At 33.4% G+C, this 20,905-nt stretch overlaps 1 protein-coding gene and 1 pseudogene across 11 annotated transcripts in view; one reads left to right on the plus strand and one right to left on the minus strand.

Moving 5' to 3' along the window:
* The window catches only part of ADGRV1 (adhesion G protein-coupled receptor V1), a 255,607-nt gene that overhangs the window by 67,619 nt on the left and 167,083 nt on the right, over nt 1-20,905 (plus strand). For 8 of the 11 annotated variants that reach the window (XM_039348036.1, XM_039348042.1, XM_039348037.1 and 5 more), the window contains 17 exons: nt 382-481; nt 1,144-1,323; nt 2,538-2,680; nt 3,212-3,305; nt 4,214-4,292; nt 6,311-6,449; nt 6,864-7,005; nt 8,422-8,684; nt 10,153-10,328; nt 11,400-11,524; nt 12,279-12,445; nt 12,892-13,038; nt 14,471-14,578; nt 17,621-17,873; nt 18,287-18,409; nt 19,145-19,367; nt 20,348-20,552. In XM_039348036.1, the coding sequence (XP_039203970.1) occupies nt 382-481; nt 1,144-1,323; nt 2,538-2,680; nt 3,212-3,305; nt 4,214-4,292; nt 6,311-6,449; nt 6,864-7,005; nt 8,422-8,684; nt 10,153-10,328; nt 11,400-11,524; nt 12,279-12,445; nt 12,892-13,038; nt 14,471-14,578; nt 17,621-17,873; nt 18,287-18,409; nt 19,145-19,367; nt 20,348-20,552 (2,667 nt within the window). The remainder of the gene's footprint in view (nt 1-381; nt 482-1,143; nt 1,324-2,537; nt 2,681-3,211; nt 3,306-4,213; nt 4,293-6,310; nt 6,450-6,863; nt 7,006-8,421; nt 8,685-10,152; nt 10,329-11,399; nt 11,525-12,278; nt 12,446-12,891; nt 13,039-14,470; nt 14,579-17,620; nt 17,874-18,286; nt 18,410-19,144; nt 19,368-20,347; nt 20,553-20,905) is intronic. The other 3 variants (XM_039348038.1, XM_039348043.1, XM_039348045.1) reach the window with 3 other exon arrangements.
* LOC120310078 lies at nt 15,447-16,702 on the minus strand (annotated as a pseudogene).

Raw genomic sequence — 20,905 nt, forward strand, 5'->3', positions numbered from 1 at the left:
CATGATTGTTAAGTGAATCTAGCTTCCCCATTGACTTTTCTTGTCAGAATGTCACAATAGGTGATCATATGACCCCAGGACATACTGCAACCATCATAAATATGAAGCAGCTGCCAAGCACATGAACTTTGATCATCTGACCATGGGGGTGCTTCAATGGTCATAAACATGGAAAAACAGTCATGAGTCACTTTCTTCTGTTGTAACTTTGAACAATCACTAAACAAATGTAAATCAAGGACTACCTGTAAAACATTGAAACTCATTTCTACAAATCACCTTTTCATCCTAAATCCTTTTATTACAAGCAGTATTAGCCTGGATCATCTATTATACAGTAGTTGTTAAATAATTGTCCTTTTTTTTTGCTTTAACTAATAGGGGGCACTAAATGTAACACTTTATGTATACCTGCTGGATGACCAGATTCCTGAAGAAAAGAAAGAATATCATATAATCCTGCATAATATTAAAACTCAAGGTATCAATCTTGCGGATAAGTATAGTAAATCAAGATTGGTTCATACATAATGACTAGATTATTTAATATTTTGTAATCTGAAGATGAATGTATTAGTGGATAAAAACCATCAGTCTGAAATGCCATGAACATGTCTGAGTTACTCTGTTCACAGATCCCTAGAACCATTTAATGCTTCAGTCTAACAGGAATATTGGATCAAACTGAAGTCCTATCTAAGCCAGAATATATGGTAGTCTACCAGATTTTGAGGACAATCGTTTCATGTACTTCGGGGGAAATTATGCTCAGAGACAATTTGCTTTTGATTCCAAAAATAAGATATGATGTGTGATTTCTTTAGAAATTATTTCTTTATTAAAGAATATTTTCTTTATTACTTCTTTAAAACCATTTTAAGATATAACCAACTAGTTATTTTCTTTAGCCCAATAAGTAATTATTTTATGTGGGAAGGAAGAGGAGGGTGCCATGTATGCTGTCACAATCATTGTGCACAGAGAGCAGAACAATGGAATGAAAAGATTAATAGGCCATGGTTTTATGAAAAACATATTGGAGTATCTTTTGCCATATACCACCAAACATTTTTTCTATTAAATTAAAGGACACATTCCTTTGGGGAACCATGCTTTTTAACATCATTTTCAATTTATTTTTAGGCGTCACTTCTACTGGCAGTGCTATTTTGGATCATCAAGGATATGAAGCAGTTTTGACAGTAGAGGCTAGTGATGAACCATATGGCATTCTGAATTTTGCATCTTCATCTAGAACTGTATTAGTCCAAGAGGAAAATAAGATGATTCAACTTTTCATTAACAGAGAATTTGGATCTTTAGGTCTGTAGTAGAAGAATGTAGTCTCTAAAGCATATTTTTGTACATATAGCTTCCTTATTATTACTTTCTTACCTGCAATGTTTCACAGTATTATGTCATAAAAGCAGAAGAAAATGTATCAACATCCAAATAAATAAATCTGAAACTGAAAAAGTAATATATTTTCAATCTAACAGATAAATTGATTCTGAGCAGGTATATTAGGTATCCTGTGTCCATATGGCTAGTGTGTGGATATTAGCACCCAACTAGCTTTCTTTTACTCAAATGCATACATAAATATACTGAAGTACACTCTATTCTCTAAGTAGTTGATTGCAGTGTTGTAAATGGCTTTTCCTTTCATCCGATAAAAGAAGTAATAGACACAGTTGGGAAAGCCTTGTTTGAGAATTGAGCGAAAATTTAATTTAAACAGTGGGCTTTCTAAACTTTGACTAAAATGATAAAAATATGAGGCATTTTATGGAAGGAATTTCATAATGACATAACACAGCAAAAAAGACAGTGCTTTCAGCTTATTTACAGTTCTTACCAGCCAATGCATTCTGAAACATTCACTGGCCTGTCCTAACATATAAGGAAGAAGGTAGCTAGACCTAGATATCAGATATCTAGATATTTGCACATGTCCAAAACCTAGAATATTATACTATAATATTTATGTCTTTAGGTGATCATTATGTCATAATCACTAGACTTCACTTTACTATTAAAAGAACAAAGCAGATGCAAAATATAGCAGCCATTTTTAAATGCTACACTTCAGAATAACTGTAGTTTTCTAACAGACTTCTGGTATTACAAATAATAACTCTGCAAACAAGAGGAACAGCAAGTTCAGAAAAATGCAAACATTTGAAAAAATACACAAAGCTGTTAAAGAAAAATCCAAGGCTTTTAAAAAAAAATTAAAAAAGCATCCCAGTGGACATGGAATACTAACCATGCTCCATGGGCATTGTTACTGAGCATGATATGATTATCAAAATCCAAGTAGGATGGACAAATAAAAGAAGCATCTTGATATAAGTCAAAGATGTATCTATAATGCTGGACAGAAGCTCATTATGCTGCCCTTTCAGTTGCATGTCTCTCATCTCTGATATGCATAGATATGTGATATTATACAAATCATTCTTTGATGTTTTAATTTGTTACAAAATATAGTTGTATTTAATTATAATTACATCTGAATTATATATGTTTACCAGGTGTTGTCAATGTAACCTACACAACAATTTCAGAATTTCTTGGGGCATTGGCTGAACCAGGAGTTGATTATATACCTATATCAGGATCAGTTCTTTTGAAAGAAGGTGTAACAACAGCCACCATAAATATTACTATTCTAGAGGTAAATTGTAATTCTACTCAGTAAAGGAAAAAAAAAAGAGAGAGTTTGATTTTGATGAATGCAGGATTTAGGCCATAATTTCTAATGTTCATGGGAAAATTCTTTGCTCTGTTGGTTGATGGAAAAATCCAAGAGGAACAGTTAATCACAAAAAGAGAACTTAGATTTATACAAATGGAATAAATCTGTTTCATTACACTGGTTTCACTACCATGTGCCACATTTTATAATGTTTAAAATGAATAATGCATTGTTCCATATTTTTTTCTATTTCATTTCCTGATTACATTACTTGTAGTAAATCTTGTGGTTGGAAACAAGCCTGGCTAGTATTATATTATTTGAAAATTTGTAATATTTCATTTGACATGCATAACAGGAAAAATTTTAAGGCCTAGTAATTCCATTAGTACTGAGGATGGTAGTTATACATAGTACATAATAGATATTTTAAGTGCAAAGTTATGCTAATTTAGAAATAATTTTCAAGTGGACTATAACATGAGCATGTGTTGTGTTTTTGTTTTACAGGATGATATTCCAGAAATGCAAGAATATTTTTTTATTAATCTAACATCTGTGATACTTGTCACATATCCTTTGACATCTTTTCCTCCCAGACTTGGTAGAAATATTACAACTTTCTTCATGATTTCTTTATATCTCTCTATCAAATTTGTACATTTTTAAAATATTTTGTACCAATGTTAATACATATAAAAATATTTGTTACTCTCTTTAGCAAGCTTTCAAAATATGCTGTTCTAAAAAAATAAAACTAACAGAATAGACTTGTCAATGGCGTTTCATAAATAAATTTAATTAGTCAAATTCACATAGAATAAGAATCTGTTTTTATTACTTACAATAGTAAATCTTGCTTATTGTAGAGGAAGAGTGTGCTGATGCATGGTCCCACACTGCTGTTCTACAGTAGGACAACTATTAAATCAACCAGTTGTTATTTATATTTAAAAATGGCATGTAAAGCATTAGCACATATCTCATTCATGTTTTCTACAAATATCAGGGTGATATAAACCCTTGGAAAAATAAGGAAAGAAAACCTCAAAATTTGCTTCAGGCCTCAAAATTGTAACTTAGAACTTTTCATCAACCTTAGGCTGGTATATTAGTTTTGGTTTTGTTCACCATTTCCAAGACATATCATATTTCCTGTTACTGATGCTAAAACAATATATATTCTAATATTTTCAATTTGATCTTTATTTTGCATTTCTGTAGAACTGATTAGGTTAATTCACTACAAGTTGAAAAATAAATAGAAAAAATGTGCCAATAGGTTTAAGATGTGTTTATGACTGATAGCACAGAGAATATTTAGGAATAGTTGGATTATATTAGAATAGTAAGTAATTATTCATTAATATTCTACTTTTTCCCAGGAGCATTTGGAGAGAATTATAGTTAATTAATATTATACATATATTAATACATAATTTATAATTTATACTTCTAAGCATTTATGTATAGATCTACAGTATTATATAAAAAAATTCTTGTTATTTTTAGACATGGATGGTTTAACAGCACAGATAATTATTGATACTAATGATGGAGCAAGAGGAGTAATAAGTTGGCAAAATACAAGGTAAGTTTAATTTTCAGTTCACTTATTTCATTTTTTTCAATTGTTAGTTTGCTCAGCTGAAACCTTTCATGACATGAATCATGCTGGCACTAAAGACAGTAGGAAATGTAGTCAGCCATTCCTGGAAACCAAATATGGACTCTCAGTAGTCCAGGACAGCCAAGGTATCATTATCAGAAATGTACCTAAGCTACATTTAAGTGATACAGGTGGTTTCAAGGATCTCAAAGTGTAGATAAGTTCGTGGCATGAATTAGAGGGGTTTACACTTGTTAAATATTGAGAACAATCTGTAGAAGACAGAGGAATGCTACTTGAACCAAAATGGAACCAAGCTGCTGGTCCATTCCAGTAAAAAAGTGGCAGAGTAGTTTTAAACAGATCTGTGGGAGAAAGTCACCAAATACTGGGCAGCATCCAGTTGAGAAAGGTGTAGAAAATATTATAGAACAGCCATCAAGACACTTAGTTAAAGGGTGGTGATGACTTTCAGGAGATAAATAAGGGGGGGGGGAACTCATGAAAATGTTAACACTAACATTTGAAAAAGGATGCATGTTATGAGCATGTCTGATGAATCAGATTATAAATTAGAGTAGCAGGGCTTGCCACTTCTGATCTTAGAATTCTGGAGACAGCAGGCTGCCAGATACTGTATTTGGAAATGAAGGTCATAAAGGGTAGAACCTGCTGGCCGGTAGGCTTGCAATTCGGGGAGCAAGTAATCACCCACTTCTAGCAGAAGAATAATAGCAGACTGAGTCACATATCTTAGAGCATTAGAAAAAGAAAAGCCCTCACACAGGGCACAAAGATAAACAAATATTTTAGTATAATACACTAAGCTCCTGGCATAATAATAATAACAACAACAGCAACTTTATTGTCACTTTGAATGTACACCAATCAGCATAGATAAAAATGAAATTTCACTGCATACAGCTCTCAAAGGGTCACCACTTCCAATATACACTCCTTGTTCGTGGCCAGCTCAAGCTTCAGAACATCCATTTTAATCTCTAGGGAACGAACGATGGCAAACAGGACAGATGGAAATGGAGCTCCATGAGTAATCATGAGTCTCCAAACATTAGGGGTTAATCCTTTGAAAAGTATGCTTTAATTTAGTTGGGTCCACCCACCAATCCTGGTGTCTGAAATTTTCTTTCTTGCATCATTCTACAGGCCCCTTAAATGTGCTGTAAAAGTCTGGAATTCTTCCAGTCAAATTTAGGTCAGCTGAGTGGGAATGTAGGAAGGAAAGAAAGAAAAAACTCTTTTTTCTATTAAAGAATTTTTCAAATTTTTAGTCCATTCATGGGATAGTGGTTGTACTATCTTTCCTGGAGGCTTTACCAGCAATACAATAACTCATTCCTTTATCACTCACATTTGGAGGACTACAGTTCATTCTATATAGAGTTGCTCTTAAAGATACAACTTGTGTATAATTCAGCCACCCCCACCCCTTTGAATGGTAGAAGATGCTACAGCAGGATAATGCCAATCTAGTGTGAGCTTCAATAAGTACCTGTAGATTTTTTGGGTCCAATTCAAAGTGTTCCTTGTCACCTCTGAAACGCTTTGTAACTTAGATATTTCCTACTTCCAGCAGTCCATCTGCTTGACACATGTAGACTGAGAAGGGATGCTGTAGATGACTTTACCTCAGAGGTTAAAAGGGTGGGAGTCCAGATACAAGCTTTCTTGGTATTTACTCCCTCAGCCTCAACAGCTGTTCCTCTGAGTTAAAATTACACCTTCCGTACTTAAATTTACTTATTGTCATTTTGAAAAGTAATAAAATATATTTTTTTCCAGATTGCCTTTGCATATGGTAGATGATATGATTGTGGTAATTAATGAATCAGGGATGCTATCTTGCTTTTGATAGATTAATGTTTTGCTTTTATTTTGGATGTTCATTTGTTTTAAGCCACCAAGAGCTATTTGATAAGCTAGCCTATAAATATTTAAATAAAGAAATCATAGGTAACTTTTCTTTTTTTGCCCTTCAGGTTTGATGTAAATGAAATAAATGTAAACTTAACATTAGTGATATTCCGGGACCGAGGATTGTATGGTAATGTGTCCTTATTCTTGTATGCTCAGAATCTGGAAGCATATCAGGGACTGGACTTTAATCTTTCTGCAAGGGTAAGAACAAACCATCATAGAAAACCATTTTTTCCATAATATCAAATGGATGCTTTGTTTCAGGGAAAAGTGTAAGCAATTGTACCCTGAATATTAGAACTGTGGAAAGCTTCAAAGTTCATCCCATTTCTTCAGTAATAAGCTTTTTAATTAAAAAAAACCAGCATGACACTTTGTTTATAAATACGCTATGCACTTGCATAGGTCTTTAAATTTCCAAATAACAGTTATATGTTGGGATATGTAACTGTTTTATGTTTATTGCATATATTTTATCATTTTAAGATGACGTACTTTTTAAAATATTTCTGTAGACGCTTTGTCAAAGCCACAAAAAATCCATTTTTCTGTACATTTTTATGCATTGCTTTTCAGCATATTATTTAAACACATTTACAATATGTTTCATTATAGACTCTTTATTTTGCTGATGGAGAAAGATATAAATATATTGAGGTTCAAATTTTTGATGATGAGATTCCTGAAAGAGATGAGAGATTCCAACTAATTTTAACAAATCCATCTCTTGGATTAGAATTGGGAGAAAATACAACAGGTAAAATTAATTAATTTGGAATTGGTATTTTGTTTTGTGGTTGCCTTGGATCTATTCTTAATTACTCATGCCCAGGTCACCTCCAGAATAGATTACTATATGATAGCATGTTCTACATGTGGCTCTCTGTGAAAAGGATCTGGAAGCTACAGAGGGTGTAAAGTGTGCTCCTCAGTCAGAATAGGTAATACCTCTATTCTGTGAGCTGCACTATCTAGGTTCTATTCAAGGTACTGATGATGACCTATCAAGCCACCATGGCAATGTGCTAATTATTTGAGGGATCACCTTTCCCTGGTTACATCTATTCATCTAGTCAAGGCTGGCATGAGGTACATGAGGTCCTGTCCACAAAACACATCATCTGACATGGCCCAGGAGGAGAGCCTTTTCTGTCACAGTACCTGCCCTTGAGAACATCACCCCCCCCCATCTCCCAAGGTTAGGCTGATCTTGCTGGCATTTTGAAAGGTTCTCAAGACATGGTTCTGTCCTTATGCCTGGAGACCAGTGGTGGTATTGAATCAATTAGCCAGCTGTATTGTTAATGACTGTTGACTGCCCTCTCCTGTTAAAAGTTTTAATTGTTTTATTTGTTTTTTAATGGTTTTATTTTGGTTGTTTATTTCTAACCATTGTTTTCTATTTTTAAGTTTGTGAACCACTGAGAAACACATAGGTGAATTGAATGAATGAAAGAGTAAATGAATACGCCAAGTTATTATTAATAACAGTGGATACTTGTGCATTATTCTTCATAGTCATAAGCAATTTATATAATTCCCTAAATTACTAATAGTTAGCAATGATTGGCTGGCAGTCTGCCATATTGTTTTGCAATTACCTATATTATTGTGCAATTTTTTTTGGTGAGCTATGTTACTAAAAGGTTTCAGTTCTTTTCAGTATTGAAGATAGGACAATATAACAGGACAATATGAAACTTTTTGACACTTTTAAAACATTTTTTTCACTTTATAGTTCTTAATGCAGAAAACTATGTAGACTTCATATTATTTAAACAAAAGTAATGGGATCAGTAGAGTAAAATTTATTTATTTATTTATTAACATATTTATTATGAGAGTTTTTTCTTGTTTGATGTACAATAGCTTTGAAATGCTGAATTTTAGTTAAGTTCTTCAGGAACCTTGCAAAACAAAACTGGAGCACAAATTTTCCTTGTAGGTATTAGAGATAGAAGTCTTGATTTATTGTTATTATAATTATTTATAATCTATATTAACTTTGTTATCTTCCACAAATTTACACTAAGAAAAATCTCAAATATATACTGTATCTGAATTTAGATACCAATATTGATAATAGTGTCGTGTATTAAATTATATAGAAGTATTTCCTAATGAATGTATGCTATATATTAAGGTGATCATTTCTTTTATTATCTGTTCAAAGCGACAATTGCTATTCTGGCTAATGATGACGGTCATGGAGTTTTATCCTTCAACAATAGTGAACATTTTCTCCTAAGGGAACAGACAGCACTTCATCTAATGGAAAGTGTTGCAATACTGAATATTATCAGAGAACCTCCTCAAGGAATATTTGGAACAGTGACTGTCCAATACATAGTGCAAGAGATAAATTCTTCTGAAGCATCAGTAGATTTGACTCCATCACAAGGTTATATTGTTCTAGAAGAGGGAATAAGAGTCAAGGTAACATACAACAAGTAGTTTCTACAAAATGTAAAAAAAATATTGTTTATTTAAGAAATAAAATACATAAATTGGTTTACAGCAATAAACATATATTACATGAACATTGTACTACTTGCCTTAAGAAGTAATTTACAAATCGAACAGGATGATTGTATTGATTGGATTGTAGGTAGAAGAGATTTAGATATTCAAATGTTTTGCCCTTTCAAAAACAAAGGTTTTTTAGCTGACATCGCAGTACATGTTTATTTGGAAATATTTATTTCAATATCAATTATTTTTGAAAATACATACATTTTATTGGACATCTTATTTGGCAAGTTCTGATGAGTTACTACAAATAGATGGAAATATGATATTTATTGTTTCAGAATAATAGTGCTTATTAAGAATATTTGTAATTACTTATGAGTTGTGAAATTATTGTAGTGTTTCATTGTTAATTATAGTTGATTCAAGATTTTGATACTTGATTTTAAATATAATATTTTAAAGAATAAAAAAATTCTTTTAGGTTATAACATAATGTAAATTTAATATGGAGTCCTTGGTGTTCTCTGAGCTTGATTGTTTTTGTTGCAGACATTTCATTACCCAACCTAAGTAACATCATCAGTGCATGATGATGTCATCTGGTTTGGGTAATGAAGCATCTACAAGAAAACAACCAAACTCAGAGAGCACCAAGGACCCATCATTTTAACCCTGAGCTACAAATATTCTTATTTATTGGTAAACCTCAATGCTTTTAAATACATATTTTCTCATTGTTCCATCAGTATATTGTGTCCACAGTTTTTTAACCAATTTTATCCTACCGTCTTTTGCATGTTCTTCTTGTTCTTCCATTTCAAATTTCAATAAAAGTTTTAGTAATTTTAGGAATTACATTTTCATCATTTGTACATAGTTCATATTCTGTCTTTTGCTGCTCAGTTTCAAATGTCCTATTATCTACCTTACATCTTTCTCTTAACTATGCATATGAAAACCATTGAAAACTAAATCCCAATTGACAACTAAATCCCTCTGCAGCCAATTGCTTTTTTGATTTCATTATATATTCACTATGTTTTTGTTAAGCAACTCTTGATAAGTTAACAATTTTTCTTTACCTGCTGTTTTTTTTCCTGATGTATTAATAAGTTAAAGGGATTTACAAATAATAAATTAATGGAATGACCTGGATATTTTTTTCTGATATTGGATTTACAAAAGAGGTTTGTGAAAGCTTTGAAAAAAATTGTGACAACAAAATCAAAAGACATCAAGTTATTGGAAGTAATTTCTTTATATATTTCTTTTTATTTTTTTAGTTTGTATTAGTTTTTATTTTTGTAATAAATTATCCCCAACAATGACACTTTCTTCTATCCTAACATGTCCTTCTTGATTTCATTCCATGTCTTAATGTAATTATACTGGTATCCAAGATTTTGATACTAATATGTTGCTTTTTATTCAGAATCTGCATATTAGTGCTATCCTGGATGCTGAACCAGAAATGGATGAACATTTCATTGTTACACTATTCAGTCCAACTGGTGGAGCTAGATTGGGTGCAAGAACAGAAACACTGATCACAGTGTTGCAAAATCAAGCCCCTTTGGGACTTTTCAATATCTTTCCAGTTACAGAAAGGTAAAATTTGTGTTAGGTCAGAAATTAATTTGATAGTTATATATAAAAGTTAATCTACTTTAGTCTTTAATCATCTTAAATTTCTTGATATTTATATTATAACACAGAAAAAGGCAAATGTCAGAGTTACAGATATCAGAAAAATATTAAAAATATTTTAAATACATACATTAAATAATAGTTATACATTTAAATGCTTCTATATATTGACCATCTTTTCCTTAACGGTAGGCATTTGGAGATTTCATTAATATTTTCTAGCTTCAGTTTTTATTCCTGGTCTAATCTGTTTTATTGTTGATGGAATATGGTACTGTGCCTGTTCTATTAAAATAAATCTGTGTACTCCTCTGTTTTGATTTCCTTGGATCCCATGGCAAACAATAAGCAGCCCAAACTAGAAATGTGCAAAACCATTCTGAAGGTTGCCTTATGCTGCAAACAAAGCAAACTACTTCTCAAGATTGCTGAAATGCCATGTCTTCTAAATGGCTTAACTGATTTTGAGGCTCCCACTTGAACTGACTATGTGTGAATGCACAGGGTAACACAGCTTTTAGGATGACTTATGATCGGTACAGGGACAGTGCTGGAAGAACTATCTAGGCGCATGCATGGCCAGAGACAAAGTTGTGAGGCCCTTGAACTGGCCTGACTCCATCAGTGAGAGTGACAAAGCACTCTCCAGATGTTTTTACACAATCTGTTCTGTATTCACCCAAGCCACTGACATTTATTTCTAAGTAAATATGTACAGTGATATTTTTTGAATACATCATGAAAATGTAACCACAGGTTACATTTCTAAATATGTTGCTATGATTTATAGAATATTTACATTATACTTAGCATCTACTCTCAGAACTACTATGAAAAAGTCTGCTATTTTAACATCAGAATATGTTAGATTTTACATGTGCTGAAAAATAGCTTATTTACAATCAGTATGCCAACAGAACACCTTCCTTGTATTTTTATTTTATCATTTACTTAGTTGTATAGCACTTAGAGAAATGAATCTGAAAAAGGATCACTATTTATATACTTTGTTAAATCTTCCATAATTCTTAGGACAAATTCTATTATAATTGAGGAAGCAAACATTACGGTCTACTTGAAAATATCTCGGAGCAATGGACTCAATACATCAGTGAGTGTGGAATGGGAAGCACGACCTGATTCTGCATTTGGGATAAGTAAGTCAATTCATGGGTTTTGGTAGGTTATAGAGGATAGCTTTTTATAACTAATTATTGTAACTTGCTCTATTCAATCACAGAGAACTAATGCTCCTTCCACAGACAATGACTGTATCCATCCAAGGTTGGCTTTGTGCCTTTTTGTGCCTTAATATGTTTTGGGATTCTGTGTTGATCTCATAGCATCCCAAAACATATATAAGCCTTGGAAGCCACTGGTTAGCTTTCCCTCTAGAAAAAAATCCAAGAAGTATGCGATGTTTTATTTTCCTCTTGTGCTGTAAATCAAGCAGTTTCCCATTGGAAGTGTCCATTTGGTTCCCTTAATTTCATTTTACCTGATCCCTTTCTTGCCCATAATGTGACTTCTTAAGGGTTTTTTTTCTTTCCTTCCTTTTTTTTTTGTTTTGTAGTTACAATATGATCAGGGAAGAACAAGGATAGGTGCCAGTTGTTTATTGTTTTGGTATTCTCCCTGTGGACAACTGGAGTAAAACTTTCAATGGGAAGGTACAGCAGTGAGAGGCTAGTGGTTTTGTAGGATTGTCCTGAATTGTCCCCAAGGTTCTGGAATGGTTTGATAAGCAGCTGCCTGTAGACTTGATCCTATTTGCCTCTTTTCTTCTAGGTAATGCAATTTTAATAGCTCATGGTCATTTGGGACGAAGCCATTGGTCAGCTATCAATATGCACTTTCTTTGTTTTATGCCAATATGTGTTGTTAATAGCATTAATTTTCTTTTAACTGCAGAGGGTGGGTTAAGTGTACTTGCTGTTTTACAAAGTTTTGAGGAAGAATCAATATCTAGCTGGTGTTTCTTTATGGAAGGAGACTTTTTATATGGTTTATTGTTGAGAACAAATCCAGCTGTAAAGTCTTCAATATATCAGTGGCGTGGAGTTTTTGTTCCTGTTGAGGTAAATACTGTAAAAAATTAAACTGATATCTAAGAATATTGGATTGTTACTTTGACCCACAGTGTACAAATTGAACCCTTTTTCATACTTTCTACCTGCCTTGTTTCACACTATGTGATACACAGATAGACCTTGTTTAAAAGCCACAATTGGAACCAGCAATTCAGTTATTAAGTGAAATAGTTGCTAATTGAAACCATGGCCATGCTTGTGTTCTTCAGCTTTCCTTTGCTTTACAGACTTGCAAAGGTTATTGATTATAAAGTTAGTTTTTCATCACCATCATAACTTTAAACAGTTGCTAATTGAGGAATCACTAAAGGAGGGCTACCTATAAATCTCATTTCAATAGAGAGAAATGTTAAAAAATATTTTGTCTTAAAATAATTCATGGATTTTATTAATTGAATAGTAAAAAAAAACTATTGATTTACTTTTTTGCTTAGGAATTCAGTATTGAGAATCCTCAACATTGTATTGCATTTCAAATCAATGGTTCCTCCTATTTAATAATTACTCATGGTGGAATAAAAGAACATAGACCTTCTAACAACACTGTGTTCTTGTTTACCTCTGGATTTCAGCTGCTAGAGGTAATATTGTTTCATTATCCAAACTTCCTTTCAACTTTTTTACAACTCACATACTTGAATTGAAAATTCTTCTCCCTGATAATATCAAAGATAGCAATATCAGAAAAATTATAAATACTTGTTTGCAAACCGTAATTCAGTATGCACGAGTTGAGCATCTGTTTGAGGGAAGCTAAATACCATTTGTGCACAATTAATTGAATGCTAGAATTTCTTCAAAAAATATAAGATGAATTTAGTCCTAGGGGAAAAATAACCTTGTTCTTCAAAAACTTCCAAAAAGTACAAATATTTTCTCAATCTGGAGTGGCAATAGTGTAACAAAGTTATTTCAATCTTAGAACCAGTAAGTAGGTTTAGTGAAAAGCCATAAAGCAGCAGACCTAAAGTGTTCTCACTAATTAGTTTCAGAAAAACTGTAGAAATAGGCCTGAGGTTTGCTCTGCAAAACTCAACCTTAGATAGCATTCTAAAGTGTGAAAAAACACTTTAGAATGCTATCTAAAAATAATAAATAAAAAGACTAAAGTGTTAAGTATGCTTGTGAATTTGACAGTAAGATGAGGAACCTAACCACCCATCTCCCTCAGAGTTGGAATTCATTTTCAGATAAGCCAGTTCTGTATAAAAATACAGAGTGCATTTTAATCATGATGGCATCAGACTAGTCTTGTGTAATATCAAAAGTATCACAGAACAGCTTTTAAAGTAATTCCAAGGGAAAAACCAAAGGATGCAAGGAACCTAATTTTTGGAAGAAATCAGGTGACAAGAATGAATATTTTTATAACTGTTCAGAGGGTGGATATATATTTGTGGGAAATGAATATAGTCAGTCAAGAAAGACCACAAGATCACAAAAATAAAGCTCCAAGTCATAGAAAACCTAAGAGCAAGAGAAATTGTGTATTGATGATGCTCAGTGTGAGGCATAAAGTTAGCAAGGCAGAAAATAAGGAACCAGGCTAGGTATCATCAACAGACCAGCATGGAAAGCTGGAAGGGCAGGAAAACAAAAGGGCAAAATGTTAATTAATTTAGAACTTAAATCTTCAGACATAAGATTTCTATACCTAGATTTTTAAACCATGTCCTCATAAACTCATAATTGGGATACTTTCATCATCATCGAGTCAGCTTGATATCCATCATAAATCACTATCCAAGATTCATTCGTAAATGTTATGTAAGTTACGGATTATGTCTATTATCTCAGAGATTAATTACCATTCCTATAATGCAGCTCCTAACACTTACAAGGAAATACTAAAAACCTCAGAGACAAATTTGGAAGTTATAGTGCTCGATGTTAAGATGTTCATTTTATTTACATAATTTTGCCATAAGCTGCATTGCTATAGTAAAACAAGTGAGATATATTTTAAAGATTGTATTAGATACCTGTTATTGTATTTCCTTTTCTTTCTTTCAGGTACAGTCTATAGTGGTGCCAGCCACCAGTGATATAAAATATTTCAATTTGAACCAAAGCCATTATTTGATTATTGCAAGTTGTAGGCCAGAATCCAAGTCTATCCAGGTTAGGAGTATCTTCATTTTATTTCCTGTATTGGCCTTGTTTGTATATTCACCTAGTAACGTATTATCTAGTAACATGTTCAGAACCTACACAGGCTTGTGAATTCTTTAAGGATATGCATACAAATCAGGCAGCAAATTCAGACGTATATATTTGAATCATATGATCACCGGAAATATTTGAGATTTAGACTTTTTTCTATTGTTATGTTTCTATTGCACATTAATAAATACAACTTGAATACCACCTACATAAATATGTACCTGGCTGTTTCTACGTTCTTCTTCAGGACGTGTGCTTGCATTCATATCTGCAAATTACTGTTCTGTGTTCAAAATGATGATTACTGATTAATCAGCTGAACTGATAAGCAATTATTGGTAAGAAACTTTTCTCAATTGGAGCTCTGCTTTAAATATGTTCTTAAGCTGCAATGCTTCTTATTACTCTGGATGCCCATACATCCCATTTCTGGATGGATCTTGCACTTGATGCCCACATTATTGAGTACCATATCTTAATTATAGCATATAAAGCTTTAATTCAAGTTCCAGTTCCCCTGTGACAATGAAGACTCCAAACCTTTCTACCACTCTGCATACAATATGCCTCTCTCCAGTGGTGATGCTTCCTCTTCAGCGAGATCTATCCAGTTAATACTCAAATGTGCAAAGTAAAATATATTACTGTCAATGTAAGCTCTCCAAGATTGTTGTAGAACTTGAAGAGAGAAGTCACATAGTGATGTCAATGGTGATGTTTTATGGACTAGAAAGGAAACAAAAGAGTTTATTATCTTAGCACATATACATGTTGCATAAGTTTCAGGAAAAAAGTGCTTTTCAGCCTTGGGTTATTTTGAAAAACTTCAGTCAATCAATTAATCAATTATATTTACAGATAAAAGGCTGCAGTGTTAACACCTTCAGAATTCTCTTTGCTTTTGAGGGGCAATAAAAGTTCTGGTGATGTTAATGGTGCTCTTGTTGTCATGCATCAGAAGCAGCTCAGAACTGCTCTCCTCCATAACCTCCTGCATGCTGTTGACATTGGCTGCCCATGCTCACAGACATCCTGGGCATTGAATAATTGCTGCCCAGACTGTCCATCTTCCTAGTCAGGTTTGTCCCATGCTCACTGTCCTCTTTCTCTTCCTGAGAATCATTCAGAGGGCCATTGTGGACCTCCTGGAAAAGGATTTTCTTCATTTTCTGATACTGAAGGTTATCCAACTCTTGGACCACATCCTGGGTTCTCTGAATTAAGTCTTTGGGGAACCAGGGTGGATGTTCACATCGTACAAATTATGCCTCAAAAGTTCTGATGATAATGGATGCTCCTGAGCTATTTTCTGCAGCAGTAATCAACAAATCTTTTAAAACAGTCTGTCCACTCATTTGACTGTAGCATGGGGAATCGTTCTGGGCTGTGTAATATAAGGCACTCATAGGTTCATATTGAGGAGAGGAGGTTTCCGCTCTGCTAACTCGATGCAGGTAATTCCAAGAGACCCACATCGACCTTCCCGTCATACTGTCCATCATCCATAGCCAAGATTACTTCCGGAGCCATCCAGTAAAGGGTTCCCACAAAAGAATTGGCAGGAGAGGCTATAGACGCAGATTCGAAGTCCGCAAGTCTCACTTGACCCGGTTCCGTTAGAAGAATATTTCCTGCCTTAATATCCCTGTGAATTTTATAATGTGAATGAAGATGTACCAGTCCCTGGAAGGCACCATCAGTAATGGCAGAAATCTCTACTTCCTGAAGTGGCTTTTTATGTACTTCCAACAGATCTAAAGCAGATCCCAGGCAATATTCCATCACTAGCCAGGCAGTATGTTCTTTCAAATAGCATCCTTTATATTCTATGGTGTGTGGGTGCTTCAGCTGTTGCAAAAACCTGACTTCTTTGATAATATCCTGCCATTTCTTGTTAGTTTGTTTTCCACTGTAAGGCATCTTCTTGATTGCCACCACTTCGTTAGTGCGGGCATTGATGGCAAAACAAATTGCCCCAAAACTCCCATGTCCAATTTCATGTAAACCCACAAACAGCTCTTGAGGATCATCTTTGTAGAAGAGCTTGGTGATGTCAGGGTCCTTTGGCACCCCTTTCAGCATGTTGGAGAAAATTAGGACCCCGCCCCCACTTCAAAATACAAGACGTCTTCTTCCTTCATTGATGATGGGATTTCCAGGTGGTTTCAGAGCAATGGAAGAACGATTGCTGAAGATAATAGAACTGGCAGGGATGACAAAAATTGACTTGATTAGAGAAAGACCAACAACTTCATTTAACAGAGACTGGAAAACTCTTATGGACTGCTGGACAATTATGGCATTAACCATAGTCTATGGCTCAAATACATTTTGACAAAACATGATTTTTCTTTTGGAGTTCCTGTTGGCTCTCTGTTCGCTGATTTTCTGACCGTCTCTGGCTGGGAAAAGTTCCTGGCCAGCTTCAAGTGAGCCCTACCGCCGTCCACCCCAGAGACACAGCTGCTCGCTTGCCAAGCGTGCCAATGTTCTTGAGCTTACTTTCCAACTGAAGGTAACTGAGAATTCTGTTGCTCCTAACAGTCCTGTTTTTCTTTTCTGAAAAAAGATCTATGGTGAGAGGTCCCTTGAGATATGTTCTTTTCAAATTTAACTGAAGTCTGTAAGCTTGCAGACTGCCAGAGATAATGATATAATGTAAAACAAAGCATTCACACACATGCCTTGACCAACCAGTAATGAAACAGGTGTAGGAGTGTCAATAGCAATTTTATTAAAAAATATGATCACCTTTTCCTTCAAAAGGAATTTTTTTAAAGAGAATTATGTAAAATTATATGGTACAAATTAAAAAATGCTACTATTTTTGCTCTTCCTATGAATAATTCCTATGGCTATTTATTTATATATATAATGAACAAGAAATATATTCTAGTTTTTCATATTCCATACCAGGTATCATGTTTAGGACAAAGATATTTTAACATATTTGATTTCTTCCAATTTTAGTTATAATTAGAGCTTTTTTGCATTTTACAGATTTTCCACTGGAATAATGGCATCTTCATATTCCATAATCAACTCTCTGTGAATGGAGTTTTGAGTCTGGATCTTTTCCCTAGGGGAAGTACAACTTACCTAGTCATTGTCCCTTGTGAATCCACACATACACCTCTTTTATTCAAGTGGTCAGATAATGATTTTATAAGGTTTCAAGAAGTGCCAATCGATGGAATAACACAAGTCCAAGCTATCATTTCTGGATCTGACATCTACCTAATTTTTGCAAAAGGTACTCATATTTGATAGAATTACATTAAGTGTGGAAACTGAAGCAAGAAAAAACCTTTAATAATTTTTATAATTAAATAGTTACTTTGTTTAATGATAATCTATTGATATATATATACTTACTATATAACATTTTAAAAAGGCCAACTATGTAAAATTGAAAATATATACTGGGGGAATTATGCTAGTTGTTTTTTCATTTTGTTTCATAATTAGTCAATAGTTTTTTTCTGATATTACGGACATAAGAGAAAATCATTTGTAATGAATAAATAAAGGAAACACGGTTCTAGTTCTATCATCCATAATGTTTCCTAAAATGAACTATTTTATTAGATGTTATTATTTATTGATTATTACATTAATTATAAATACCCATATTCATAGAAAGCTGTCTGATTTTACTCTCCATAGAGCTCAACAGTACATGTGAAATTTTTGTGTGGGAGACAGGGCAATTTTCCTTCAGATATTTTCAGTCCATTTCCGTCAGAGCAGTAAATGCAATCCATACTTTTTTCCCACCTTCTGGTTTAGGTAAGTATGACAATTATCTTTAACACTACATTAATTCACACATGATTTCCCCCCCCCTCCTTTTCCGAGATATAATTTTCCTGTAGAGGAAATCACCATATATGCACCATCATTCTCACAACCCAAGCTTCCTGGGAGATAGAAAATAAACTTCAGAACAGTTTTCAACATGTATCTGAATCATAGGTTCATAACTGCAGATTTATAGTAGACGAAATTACTTATTTTTGCCACAGCAAAATTACGAACCTTTGCAGCCTCAGGAATGTCTTGGGCTTGCTAGGGGAATAAAGATTTTTGTTGCTGATTGGCAGACAAAATTAGAACATGCTGCAAAGTGCAAACATTTCTTCCCTCCTTTAGGATTGCTTTGCACAGCTGCTTGCACAAGTCTTTCCCTGATTGTCTAAATGTGGCTGTGCACACACAATCATTTTGCTATATTTGTGATAGCAGCAAAAGTGTTGTCTACATGTATACATACTCATGAATATGAATGTTGTAAGCCTTGGAAGCAGCAATGCTGAGCTTCCAGAGGACATGGTTGCTTCAAATGATATTTATTCATTTCAATGCCCTTTGCAGAGCACCCTTTTAAGCACTTTGTACATCTTTAAAACGGAAGTACTAAGTAAATGCAAAATGCAGGTTGAACAAAACCATTTTTTAAAAAAAAAATTGGCATAAAATTTTAACATTTTTCTCTAACCTTATCTTCTTTGATTTTTAATGCAGTGCATGTGCTGTTTGCTAGCAAAGATAAATCAACTCTGTATTCCTGGAACTCAGAAATGAATCGGTTTTCTCCAATGCTAGAAGCTCCTTCTGCCAATCATATTTCCAGTTTCAATGTAAAGTCTCTTAATTTTAACAAAAGTTTCATTGTTATGACTGGAGATTCCTATTCCTATGTTTACGAACTAACTGCAATTTCAAATCAATCAGATTTTATACCTAGGTATGATTTCATTTTTTACATTGACTATGAATGTATTATTACTTTTGTTAGTTATAGTTTATAAAACGTTACAGCCATCATACTATTGTTTTTTCTTTTTGCTGTAAAGATTTGAGTTCCTAATATAATTCCTTCCATATTCTGAATCTTTCACTTTCTAATGAAAATTCTGCAGTGAGAAAGTGATAGTCAAATCAACAACTGAAGTCACCATCTTGGAATTGTTCAGAAATACAGGAAGGAGTACTGTCAAAGATTATAAACCAAAAATGACCAAATTAAAGAATATAGTAGCCCGGAAAGCTGATAAAAGTCTGCTGGCTAGTTTTTGATTGCTTGATTGAGAGATATTTCCTTTAGGATAAAACCGGATAAAGTCTAAAAGCAATGAGATTGGTCTAATCTAAATGGAATGCAGTATATGTTATTTGTTTAAAATATGTATTAGGTAATCTACCTGAAAATGAAATGGCCTGCTAGAGTAATACGGAGATAGAGCTTCCATTCTGCAACTGCTCCATGCATAGTATATTCAAAATCTGCTTCAGTGTGTAGAATGATATTCCAAAACAGACTATAAAAACTTCAGGATTTTACCGATATGGGGAATAGAATAGAATAGAATAGAATAGAATAGAATAGAACTGGAAGGGACCTTGGAGGTCTTCTAGTCCACCCCCTGCTCCAGCCATCTCAGATTCACCATCTCAGACAGGTGAATGTCTAGTCTTTTCTTAAAAATCTGTAGTGATGATTATTATTAGTCTATATAAACATAAGTCTACTTGCTTATTTTTGAATTGACCTCATATGTTTCCTGTAACACTTAAGTAAATAGCAACAACAAATTAATAACTGATAGAAATTTTCTTTAAAGTACCTAAAAATATATTTTTTCTATATCAAAACTGATTTTACTTTGTCTCAGAAGAACAATTGTTTAATTATAAATATGCTGTACATCTGTGTTTTTATGCTAGTTCAGGTGAACTGATATTTGAACCAGGAGATGAAGAAATTGTGATAGCAATCAATATTTTTGATGACACAGTCCCAGAGGAAGAAGAATCTTTTAGAGTATGGCTGAAAAATTCAAAAGGTGGTGCAGAAATAGGTCCTAATGGTTATGTGACCATAGTGATACCTTCTAATGATGATGCTCATGGAGTTGTTGCATTTGCCCAGGTAAAATTGAAATATTAAATTAAGTATGTTTAATAATAGGCTTCTGTTAGCATATATGGAATGTATTCATATTTATAATATTGTAAAACACAACACTGGAATCATAAATAGTTGTCTTAGTAACATATCACACCATATTACAATGTATCATCTTTGGATAACCAGATGGATGATTTATAAAAGTAACAATAAATAAAAATAAAATAATTAAAAATGCATGGGAACCTGCAATTCCCTCATGTAATATTGGTTTTATTATGAATTCTATTGTGATGGCTTATAAAATTAAGAAAATGTATTATTTTACTAATCAGATTTATATCCAAGCTTCCCAAAGGCAATTTAGTAGTTTA

The sequence above is a fragment of the Crotalus tigris genome, unplaced genomic scaffold (assembly GCF_016545835.1).
Source record: "Crotalus tigris isolate CLP2741 ecotype Arizona unplaced genomic scaffold, ASM1654583v1 scf7180000018115.866842, whole genome shotgun sequence".
NCBI lineage: Eukaryota > Metazoa > Chordata > Lepidosauria > Squamata > Viperidae > Crotalus > Crotalus tigris.